General features: G+C 37.2%; 2 protein-coding genes across 2 annotated transcripts; one reads left to right on the top strand and one right to left on the bottom strand.

Moving 5' to 3' along the window:
* Positions 1–1,045: 1,045 nt before the first annotated feature.
* LOC117338742 (chorion protein S36-like) lies at positions 1,046–5,772 on the top strand. Its single transcript, XM_033900049.1, has 3 exons — positions 1,046–1,145; positions 4,766–4,923; positions 5,220–5,772. The coding sequence occupies exons 2-3, from the start codon at positions 4,785–4,787 to the stop codon at positions 5,678–5,680; spliced, it is 600 nt and encodes a 199-aa protein (XP_033755940.1). The 5' UTR covers positions 1,046–1,145; positions 4,766–4,784; the 3' UTR covers positions 5,681–5,772.
* Positions 5,773–8,249: 2,477 nt separating this feature from the next.
* On the bottom strand, positions 8,250–13,118 carry LOC117338829. Its single transcript, XM_033900186.1, has 3 exons — positions 12,883–13,118; positions 12,150–12,242; positions 8,250–9,310 (listed from the first exon to the last, which is right to left on the bottom strand). Exons 2-3 carry the CDS (start codon positions 12,192–12,194, stop codon positions 8,993–8,995), a joined length of 363 nt encoding a protein of 120 aa, XP_033756077.1. The 5' UTR covers positions 12,195–12,242; positions 12,883–13,118; the 3' UTR covers positions 8,250–8,992.
* Positions 13,119–13,452: the final 334 nt, after the last annotated feature.

Genomic DNA, 13,452 nt, shown 5'->3' with positions numbered 1-13,452 from the left:
AATCATTAAACTGTATTCAGTGACTATGAACTGTGATTGAAAAACGCTACCTTTAAGAATTGTTTGAAGTGAAAGCGTGGCGATTTTCATGTCGGAAATCAATTATTGACAGCTGGAATTACCGAAACGGATAGGGATGTTACCAAGCGTCGTTTTAGTGTTGGGCGTACTACTTGAACGTAAGTAGTGTGTCACCATCTCCACCAATGTCCCAGTTTACGGGCACACGTTTATATATCGACATCATGAAACAGGCTCTAATCTCAAAGAAGGCGCCCTCTAGCGGTTCAGATCACCTTCTCTTTCTTCACGTGGTCTGATTTATGGCGACTATCTTGAATTATCCCCTACCCCGGGATTTCTCGGGGGGGGGGGGGGGGGGGGGGGGGGGGGGTACAAGTGCTGCTTTGCTTTCTCGGAGAACCTCATCATGTTAATCTGAACTGAAACTGAGAAATGTTCCAACACTCAAATCTTTTACGGTAACAAGAATCAATACGTAATTTACATTGATACACTTTTGTGAGTCATAAATGCAAATTGTATTAAAAACAAACAAGACCTCGTCTATATAATTGTTTTCTTAGAGATAGTTAAAACACGATTTATTCAATAAAGACACAACATCACTGTCAAACAATGTATTATTTCTGTATAGGGAAGAAAATAATATGAGAGATGCAGTCTTTGTTATATATTATACAGTAGACGGAAAGAGGACGGTAAGACGTGTTTAAAACGTCCAACTCTATATCGTGTCCGACTTAATATCATTTTACCCCTAATCAAATTGTTTGAAATGATATTAATATGTGTTTCAGTTGATAGTTCCCCTGTCTGTAACCCTCTTTTGTAGATGGGGAAGGTTTATCTGGACTTAAAACATGTATGGATCCGTGACTAAAGTTGAATAATTTAAAATTTAGAAATGGTATCATTATTAGACTTATTAAAATCCTATCAACAGGTGCTATTTCTAGACAGAAGTCTGACACCGTATTATCCGATAAATCTGTTTCCCTTGCAGTATGTGATGGCGGAAGTGTGTGTAAGTCCGTGTCGACAGGCGGTGGTGTAACAATTACAACATATACAAACTGTGCAGACAAATGCTGTGGTGACGTCAACGACCAATACTGCTGCGAGTAAGATATTTCTCCAGCCCGTAACTCTACCGCCAATGTTAAGATCATTTACAACTGTTAGATCATATTTGACAATACTCAATACATTTTTTCCTGCATATTTTCCATTAACTCCATCAACAATACAATGTTATATCTTTAACAAGACAATGTTATATCTTTAACAAGACAATGTTATATCTTTAACAATACAATGTTATATCTATAACAATACAATGTTATATCTATAACAATACAATGTTTATCTATAACGATACAATGTTATATCTATAAAAATACAATGTTATATCTACATATGTATAACAATACAATGTTTATCTATAACAATACAATGTTTATCTATAACAATACAATACTGGGATATTGCAATGTATGATCAATTAAGTTACATGTTTCGCGTCCTCGGAGGAAATGTTGTTACACAAAATACAGATTTTTTGCATTAGTAATTCTATAAACAATATCTTACAAACCTCCCAGTACCCGACACTAACTTGACCACACCTTACAGATCTCCTAGTATCCGACACTAACTTGACCACACTTTACAAGCCTCCCAGTATCCGACACTAACTTGACCACACTTTACAAACCTCCCAGTATCCGAAACTAACTTGACCACACCTTACAAACCTCCCAGTATCCGACACTAACTTGAACACACCTTACAAACCTCCCAGTATCCGACAGTAACTTAACCACACCTTACAAACCTCCCAGTACCCGACACTAACTTGACCACACCTTACAAACCTCCCAGTATCCGACACTAACTTGACCACACCTTACAAACCCCCAGTACCCGACACTAACTTGACCACACCTTACAAACCTCCCAGTATCCGACACTAACTTGACCACACCTTACAAACCTCCCAGTATCCGACAGTAACTTGATCACACCTTACAAACCTCCTAGTATCCGACAGTAACTTGACCACACCTTACAAACCCCCCAGTATCCGACACTAACTTGACCACACCTTACAAACCTCCCTGTATCCGACACTAACTTGACCACACCTTACAAACCTCCCAGTATCCGACAGTAACTTGACCACACCTTACAAACCTCCCTGTATCCGACACTAACTTGACCACACCTTACAAACCTCCCTGTATCCGACACTAACTTGACCACACCTAACAAACCTCCCAGTATCCTACAGTAACATGACCACACCTTACAAACCTCCCAGTATCTGACACTAACTTGACCACACCTTACAAACCCCCAGTATCCGACACTAACTTGACCACACCTTACAAACCTCCCTGTATCCGACAGTTACTTGACCACACTTTACCAACCTCCGAGATTTTGAGATAAGCTTGACCACACTTTACACACCTCCCAGTATCCGACACTAACTTGACCACACCTTAAAAACCTCCCAGTACCCGACACTAACTTGACCACACCTTACAAACCTCCCAGTATCCGACAGTAACTTGATCACACCTTACAAACCTCCCAGTATCCGACACTAACTTGACCACACCTTACAAACCTCCCAGTATCCGACACCAACTTGACCACACCTTACAAACCTCCCAGTATCCGACACTAATTCGACCACACCTTACAAACCTCCCAGTATCCGACACTAACTTGACCACACCTTACAAACCTCCCAGTATCCGACACTAACTTGACCACACCTTACAAACCTCCCTGTATCCGACAGTTACTTGACCACACTTTACCAACCTCCGAGATTTTGAGATAAGCTTGACCACACTTTACACACCTCCCAGTATCCGACAGTAACTTGACCACACCTTACAAACCCCCCAGTACCCGACACTAACTTGACCACACCTTACAAACCTCCCAGTATCCGACAGTAACTTGATCACACCTTACAAACCTCCTAGTATCCGACAGTTACTTGACCACACCTTACAAACCTCCCTGTATCCGACACTAACTTGACCACACCTTACAAACCTCCCAGTATCCGACACTAACTTGACCACACCTTACAAACCTCCCAGTATCCGACACTAACTTGACCACACCTTACAAACCTCCCAGTATCCGACACTAACTTGACCACACCTTACAAACCCCCAGTATCCGACAGTAACTTGACCACACCTTACAAACCCCCAGTACCCGACACTAACTTGACCACACCTTACAAACCTCCCAGTATCCGACACTAACTTGACCACACCTTACAAACCTCCCAGTATCCGACAGTAACTTGATCACACCTTACAAACCTCCTAGTATCCGACAGTTACTTGACCACACCTTACAAACCTCCCTGTATCCGACACTAACTTGACCTCACCTTACAAACCTCCCAGTACCCGACACTAACTTGACCACACCTTACAAACCTCCCAGTACCCGACAGTAACTTGACCACACCTTACAAACCCCCAGTACCCGACACTAACTTGACCACACCTTACAAACCTCCCAGTATCCGACAGTAACTTGATCACACCTTACAAACCTCCCAGTATCCGACACTAACTTGACCACACCTTACAAACCTCCCAGTATCTGACACTAACTTGACCACACCTTACAAACCCCCAGTATCCGACACTAACTTGACCACACCTTACAAACCTCCCTGTATCCGACAGTTACTTGACCACACTTTACCAACCTCCGAGATTTTGAGATAAGCTTGACCACACTTTACACACCTCCCAGTATCCGACACTAACTTGACCACACCTTAAAAACCTCCCAGTACCCGACACTAACTTGACCACACCTTACAAACCTCCCAGTATCCGACAGTAACTTGATCACACCTTACAAACCTCCTAGTATCCGACAGTTACTTGACTACACCTTACAAACCTCCCTGTATCCGATACTAACTTGACCACACTTTACCAACCTCCGAGATCTCGAGATAAGCTTGACCACACTTTACACACCTCCCCGTTTATGCGATTTACATCCAAGGATGATAATGAGAAAAAGTTTATCAAAAGCCGAGACGTTTCACTGCCAATTCATGAATGCTCTTCACGTTTAGCATCCCTTTATTTCTGTCTTATAAACTCACTTTGAATCTTTAAGTCGTAGTTGAATTGATTTTACCCGATCCTTGTCTTTTGATTGGCGCTAACAACCATTACTCTGATCGACTTAGGGCTGCTGATTCGTGGCTTTGATCGCCAGTGCGCCATTTTTGAAAACAACTCTTGCGTGCATGACACTTTTCCAACGGCTCATTTACATAAAGAGAGTTGAGCACCACATAAGAGATTAACCGTAATCAGTGGGTAATTTCCTGATGTTACATGTAATAATGAAGAAATTCGGTATTGATTCTCACATTATGTCATCATTAGCGTCTATATTCTACCATTCAATATATTTTTATAATTCTGTCATTATCCATATGTTCGGAAAACACATAGAGGTTTTAATGCTAGTTAATGTATATCGGCGTAGAAAACCAATAGAGGTTTTAATGCTAGTTAATGTATATCGGCGTAGAAAACCCATAGAGGTTTTAATGCTAGTTAATGTATATCGGCGTAGAAAACCCATAGAGGTTTTAATGCTAGTTAATGTATATCGGCGAATAGGTACTGTATGTTCAGTTTACCGCAGGATGATATGTTTCAAACCTATTTTACAGGGACAGTAATAATGGTCTTATGATAGCCATTGTCGGCACGGCAGTGGTATTTCTGATTCTGGCCATAGGATTGGCGATTTGCTGTATGAAGAACCATTCCAGAAAAACCACACGTGTAGCGGTCTTACAAATCACGGAGCAGTCGCATGCTGCGGCCCGTAAGTGTTTAAAGTATTAAAGGAAAAGTAGGAAAACTTCTTTATGTGAAAGCTTCTCACACATTCCACAAATGATGGCGCATGTCCGGAATGACACGACAAATGATAAAGCAATGTCAAGGTCAGATTAAAACCATACGACAGAGAGAAAGATTAGCGATTTAATGACACTGTTGTCGTACTTTTTGTACATTAATGTAATCCATGTAATTTTAGTTCTGTGGGTGTATCAAGCAATGTCTTCAACTAATCATTCTTTAATAAACAATTATCATTACCATTGGTATCGTTGACAGGGAGAGATGAACGAAGAGAGAGGAGGCAACGGGAGGCGGCAGCCGCAATGGCAGCCTTCCCTCAGCAATATATGGCTGGATATCCCAACGTCCCTCCACCGTCCTATAACACTATGTACGGGGATGCTGCTCTTCCGGGGGCGTTTGGGGAACAACATATCCCGCCTCCTGCAGCATATCCCCCGCTCCCAAATGTTGGGGCACCGAGTGAAGCATACGGAGGGGCACCGAGTGGAGCGTACGGAGGGGCACCGAGTGGAGCGTACGGAGGGGCACCGAGTGGAGCGTACGGAGGGGCACCAAGTGGAGCGTACGGAGGGGCACCGAGTGGAGCGTACGGAGGGGCAACAAGTGGAACATACGGAGGGGCACCGAGTGGAGCGTACGGCGGGGCACCAAGTGGAGCATACGGCGGGGGTGGCGCGACGGACGGAACGGATCCTTATCCAACCAAACACTGATTCTGGACATGCATATCTTAGTTGATTGTGATATGTTCAATCAGAACTTCACAAATTACTCAAATGTACGATACTATTTTGTAATTGTTTAACTCATCATTACTCGTTTAACTTGTTGGATTTTTAACAATGTATATATCTGAGTAAATTGTTATATAATATGGTATGATACTTCGTTATTTATTATATATGTTTTCTATTGCATCATCTTTAATATGATAATAAATAGGATACATTATGGACGCAGGCTATGAGCCTATATATCCATATCAGTACACAAAAACAAAATTTACATTATACCATACTTCCTGTGTCAAATGAACAGCATTAAAACTAAAATTTAAAAGTTAAATTTTCACGTTTATAGTACCCATCTAGAGCAATTTCAAACTTTATAACACCAGTTGAATCTATTACATCATAAGGAAGACTGTTCCATAGATCAACTACACGGAAAGTGAAGACATTTTTCCATATATCAAGGTGTCTGTGATTTTTGAAGAGTTTGTGTGAATGCTCTCCTGTTCTACTACTCATGTAACGTTGTCCCGGGAAGAAAGCCAAACTGCCTGTTACTGTTATTTCTGTTCATGTGGTCGACAATCCTGCCCCTCAGCAGTTTTTCAAGTGTTTTCCCTACAACGCTGATTAAACACACTGAGATTTATTGAGACCTGCTACAGACAATTCTTCACCTTTGGTATGAATATATCTTTTCTTAAATTCTGGTAAGTCTCACATATGCCTTTGTGTGAAAACACTGCCAAAATAACTTGCTAACACCCCTGCTTTGTCTCTGTCATTATCTGCCATTTGTTGATCGTCTCCATTTCATCCTTTAAGGCCTGGTATTCCGGTTTAAACCTTTCTCTTAGAGTTGACATATTTCCAATTTTTTGGGGGTTTGTTAAATGTCCTCTGTGATCCTTTTTGTTTTTTCCATGTTCCCGCTTTGATTTTCGTATTTCCCACTTCAGCTGATTTCAAATTTGTGCATACTCTTTTTATTTTTACTGGAGTTTTGTTTCCAGATATCGCTGCCATGCCCTGTACTTTTTTCTATTTTACTCAAAATTGGACCATTCGACCTTATGTTATCAAATTATAAAAACACATCTTTCACCATTACCCATTCCTTTGTGATAACCAGGTCCAGTATACTGGGTTCATTACCTCTCCTGTACCTTGTATGCTCTCTCACGTGTTGATACAGATAGTGATCTCTAAGGCATTCTATAAAACTTTCACTGTCTTTGCTCCCATTTGGTGACCATGTGTTCCAGTTAATTTTCGGTAAGTTAAAATCCCATACAATTAATAGGTGAGAGTATGATTTCTGAGCTGCTGCTAGTGTAATGATATTATTAATCTCCGCTATGTTTTCTTCATTTGAGTTTTGACTTTCTTACTAAAGGAGTTAACCCCCCCCCTTGAGTTTAATTTTTACTTACTTTCTTTAAACTGGCTCTCTAAATCCACTTTTAATGCCTTCCTTTATATACAGACATACTTGTCTGTGGTGCCTTTCTGTGTTTTCATTCATAAAGAGACATTAACCTGGGATGATAAACTCTACCTTATTTGGCATATATCTACTGTTTTAGGGTATACTTCTGTTACTACTATTATATTAATATTATCCATCTGTGAAATTCTTAATATTAACCCCTCTAGTTTATTTAGTAGGCTATCAGCATTGGTTAAATACATTTAAGAAGTTCCTTATTCTTATTTGATTCTGTAGTGTTCTAGCAAAGGTCCGTTAATGTTTTGTTTGGAAACGTCCCATCCGAGGCGGAGTTCGCCTGTTTTATACAGAAACGCAAATTGAAAGTTTTTTGTTTATATTCTCATAAATATTAGGTATGTGATAAATAGAATCTCACACGAGTGGCTATGGCTATGTCATATGAGATTTATTAAACTCGTTTAAAAAAATCCATATGAAATAACCACTCATGTAAGATCCTTTGTTTATGGTTTGATATAATAAATTATAATGGTTGTAATAAATTTTCTAGACCAATGGTATTTTGCATGTGATGTCAATGTGTACATGTTTTTGCTTAATTACATTTGTAGCCTACTTTCCTACTTTGAATTGTAATTTCATCTTTTGCATTGAACACTAGGGCTCATAAGCCTTTTTTACCATAGGGACAGTCAACCTAAGCGTTACCATAGGGACAGTCAACCTAAGCGTTACCATAGGGACAGTCAACCTAAGCGAATATTGAGTAAGAGATGAGATATCGGAGTTTGAATTGTCGATGTCGCAAATAAACGCGACTCAAGTAAGATGTTCAGACACTCTGTGGTCAATCATTGAGAGAAATGAAGGCATGTCAGGGAATACCGATATCTGAAGGTTGCGATATTGGCCGAGTGGTAGATATTAATATGCTTCATTTCGTTAAATAAGTAGAACTAACATCATAGATGCGCCAATAATAGATAGAAAAGATAGCTATGGACTTTTTACGTTTTATATATATTATGTTTTTTTAACAGTGTGTTATGGTATTCTCAAAACTTTTTTTGTTATAACACATTCAATAACAAATAGCAAATCATTTCGAACCTAATACTTTATTATGAAGATCTCTTGATTTCAATGGAGTAAATGATAATGTCTGTAGAGGCATTTGTTATAAATGTACTTATTCAAATAAATAAATGATGTCATATTGATAAAAAGATAATTTCCTCTCTTACACTACTACATAGTTTAAATACACATTCACACCAGTCACCAACAGATAAACATAAATACCCATTCACACCCGACACTTCCACAGATAAACATACACATTCACACCCGACACTCCCGCAGATAAACACTAATACCCATTCACACCCGACACTTCTACTCATAAACATAAATACACATTCACACCCGACACTCCCGCAGATAAACATAAATACCCATTCACACCCGACACTTCCACAGATAAACACTAATACCCATTCACACCCGACACTTCCACAGGTAAACACTAATACCCATTCACACCCGACACTTCCACAGGTAAACACTAATACCCATTCACACCCGACACTTCATCTGATAAACATAAATATACATTCACACCCGACACTCCCACGGATAAACATAAATACACATTCACACCCGACACTCTCACTGATAAACGTACAAAATGTTAATACACATTCACACCCGACACTCCTACTGATAAACATCAATACACCTTCACACTCTGAATTTCACTCAGATTCAAGTCACACTGCCATTTTGTTTCCATAGCCAATCTCCCTAATCGATTTGATACCCTCACAAGGCTATACACAATCTTAGCTGTACGATGTGTAGAGGGTTATGCTTCCTTCAAAGAATCCCAGTACGTCACGCAGTAGAACATATATCCAGGAATAGCGAAAGGTCTGTGACATGGTTTTGTAATCGTTTGGCATACGCATTCTAATTCGTTGTACTGGTATACTCTGACTCCTTAACAATATGGAAAGTTCACACAGGATGCCCTTAATCTGATTCATTATCGTGCTAATGCTTCGTTTATACACTGGAGAATATTCGTTTTTCTTCGCCAACCTCATGAAAGCTAAGATTTTCTGTAACCCGTTGAAATTATTTAACAATGTATCATTCAGCTGAAAAAATAAGACAATATTATAGACAATCACCAGCTTTATAACGTTACCTATGTAATTAAAATGTTAGCATTTGTCTTTTGTATTAATTAATTAATCAGATCAACAATTTGATGTGCCTTTTGATGTTGTCCTACCGACATATATAATGCTTTAAGATCGCCTTTTCCTTTATCTTCATTTTCTAACCTAATTGCCTAATAAATCATCGTTTTATTGTCACTGTTTGCTGTTCAATTTAAGACTCATGAATACACAAAAGAAGGATATGACTCCGCTGGAGCTGCACGAACTTCATTATATTGATTGTGACTTCCCGACTTAAACATTCATTGATCTATGAATACAATTCCATTTTAGGTATAAAACATACAGCATACACTTTAATTAAATGTCACTTTGTGATAACACTAACATTATATCATGTACTTGGCACCCGACATCAGAGAACAATAGAGTGGACTAAATGTTAAATCGTGTTTTTGTATAAACTATTGTTATAGAACAGCGAGCTATAATGCTATGTATCAGTCACGGTAACACTGGATATTTTAGTGATAATGATGGGTTTAACTTTACAAATGTCCTATGCCCCTTTTTATTATTATAGGAACGTTAGAAAATACTATGGAATGTGATACTATTAGATATATAATGATTTACTATTTCTAACAGAAAACCCATGGTAGACATGTACAGTCTGTATTTAAATGTCTCATGTCAATTATCTTTAATGTACCTAAAAGCTGCCTCATTATGGAACACGCCTCCATGTACAATGTTTCATTTCAATAAGCCATTATCTAGGATGTTACACCACCCACAACTCATACACTGATATATGACCCTTACCCTACCACGTACAGTATAGCATTATATCTAGTTATCATTAACAAATGGAAATAACGTCCTAATGATAGCTGGTGAGACCAAAAACTACAGATCAAACATGGACAACAAGAGAGTGTCTAAGAGATGCTTTTAACGATACCAAAAGAGGGTGAAGCTTTAGAGGGGAGGTACATAATGTAGTCGTGTTAAGTATGAAACTTATGGCATTGTAAGAAAATAATCCACGGACTAGTCCTGTTTTTAAACCATAATCACTCTTTTTCTGAGATGTAGCATCATAAATGTAGTTTTATTACATTTTTACCAGTGAAATATCAAACATTATTTATTCTATAAAAATGATATTTGCGCACTCGTGAAAAATATCAAAATATTAGCCCCACTCGTGAAATATATTTGGTATTACTGAAGACACTGTTATATATCCTCTATTTATTTTGCAAGTAACATTTTATCAAAAAATGGTAAAATCTTTAAATGATATGAATTCAGATACGTATTTGTATACTACACAAATTTATATAGTGCTAAATCATTGTATATAAATATTACGTGTGATCATTGTATGTAACATTTGTATAAACAAATGTATATACATGTTATAACCGTCCTTTGACATAATACACTGTACATAATGACTGTTTTATAACTATAGCGTATACTTAGTGTACATTACATACATACAGAAAGAATGTATATATTGTGTAATGAGGAACGATGATTTGACATCCGTGATGTATTAAATAATTATTCCCGTGATCATTGCCTTGTTCCGTGTCCTAATCAACGGGTGATTAATGTTCCACGTCAGAGCAATTTAGTTTATCACAAAATACAACAGGTGATAATTTGATTTATATCCCAAAACATAAAACTGTCTACCGGTAGTCAAGTGTTGTTCAAACGAAATGTCTAAAGTCTAGCATCATAGTGGGTTTTTTCGCCGTGCGATATTGTGAAATGACATTTAAGTTAAAATGTCTTAATGTTGCAATTCGAATTACCTTTCAAATAAATGCACCTATAACATTTAACCGATATTTAGCGGTTTGACATAAACGTTTATTCTATAAAGAAAAGTATGTAAAACAGATTAACATACAAGATATGTAAATTTCATCCTTAAAATAACGATGTTACGACCGGTATTAAGGGAACCTGTCCTCCTTTAAATAACGATATTAAGATCGACTGACGAGATAAAAAGGTATATACACCTTTTTACATACCGATGTTAAGATTATAACTAACTAGATAATTAGGTATAGCCAATCAATTGACCTATCTACTTACATTGATATCGACGCTTTTTTAACATTCTACGAATAGAGGCGTCTATTTTTGCAATTCCGGGTCAAGTATTTAAAGTTGTGTAGGTGGGGACCGTCTTACTATTTGTAACATAATTTTAGACGCCAATTAAACAAGATGAAAATGATTTCCCCTAAACCCACAGAATACAATTCTGTGTGTGTAATATGTTTATCGTAAGGACCGATTGTATCAATACATGTGTCTATTGGCAGACCTAAAGTTATTATCATCCATCCCCACACTTTAATGAGAAATATATCCCATGGAATAGATAAACGAGTATTTTGATTGGATATTTGATAATGACGTCACAATGTCGTAATCAAAGAGTGATCTCATCCCAAACTCCTAAGTAATAGGACAGAACATGTTGAAGTTAATGACATCCTGTCAGATTTGTTATACAGATAAAATGCGAAAGAATTGCAGCAAAGTATCAAGTTCCTTTGAAAACACACCTCTATGAAGTATTATACGGAGTAGTATCGACGTTGTACAGAAATTGCTTTAGAATACAATTTGCATGAAATGCTCTTTTTATATCTGTTCTATGATAAACATTCATCTTATATATTTTTTTTATACCACGTCATTAGTATTAAATTACATAAATCATGTGATGGTATAGGTTATTGTTCTATTACTCCACAAATGTAATAGTCGTATGACTTACCCTGCCTTCAGAAGGATTCGGCGGGAAGCCCGTCAAGCGTGACATGGAAGAAAGGACTTCAAGTTGACTGGAATCTTGTATTTTGTTGGCAGCCTTAAATCAACATTATAAATTCGGTTAATGCGGAAGTAAACTAGATTTTAATCAAAATATTTGAAAATCTAATATTTGCTTTTTATGCGATTCTTAAGATATGAACATTCTGATTAACAAGGCTGGATGCATATGGTGACTTTAATTAGTGGATGAGTAATCAAAGAAACGTGGTTGCTTTCCGGGCATTGATATCTTTATGTTATGGTTCGTCCCTGCCTTGGTCACACATCACGGGGTTATCGTATTCGATAAATAATATTACTACTGAATGTACTTACATACAGTGATAAATACTTATATACAGTGATACATACTTATATACAGTGATATATACGTACATACAATTATTTATACTTATATACAATGATATATACTTACATAGTGATTTATACTTACATAGCTATTTATACTTACATAGTGATTTATACTTACAATGTACATAAAGTGATTTATACTTACATACAATGATATATACTTACATACAGTGATACTAACTTGCATAGTTATTTATACTTACATAAAGTGATTTATACGTATATACAATGATTTATACTTACATACAATGATTTATACTTACATACAATGATATATACTTGCATACAGTGATTTATACTTATATCCAATTATTTATACTTACATATAATGATTTAAGATTTCTGGTCGTGTCAGCAATATATTGACTTTTTATAACTAGACGTTGGGAAACCTCCGAGAGGGATACAGGAACACTTTCCAATTGTGCTCCAGTTTCTGGGTTGTCTACGCTCCAGGACCCACCGCCACTGCGGCCGCCACAAAAGCTGGTGTCATCCGGAAGTACATTTCCATAACTTCCGGTTTGAGTTAGGAATATCAGCAAAAATCCAATAAATCTAGTCACTGTCGATAAAAATTAATTAATCGTTTACGAAAAAGAATATATATATATATACATATATCATAATTCATATAATGTATATGCAATACACATATATATAAATGTAAATAATCATCAATGAGAAATTATAAAAACAAAAAAAAAAAAGCCCAACAATTTTATTAGATATGGAATGGGCAAATCATATACACACATTAAGATGAAACAATCCGAAATTATCGAGTTCTGCATATACTTGATAATTGATACATACAAGAAAAAAGCATCGTCATCTTAGAAGTATTCATATTCCCATCTATGTATGGAGAAACAATAAAAATGAACAGCTAT

This window comes from Pecten maximus, chromosome 12, assembly GCF_902652985.1.
Source record: "Pecten maximus chromosome 12, xPecMax1.1, whole genome shotgun sequence".
Taxonomy (NCBI): Eukaryota; Metazoa; Mollusca; class Bivalvia; order Pectinida; family Pectinidae; genus Pecten; species Pecten maximus.
Note: the sequence above shows the minus strand (reverse complement) of the source record. Positions and strands in the feature narration are given on the sequence as shown.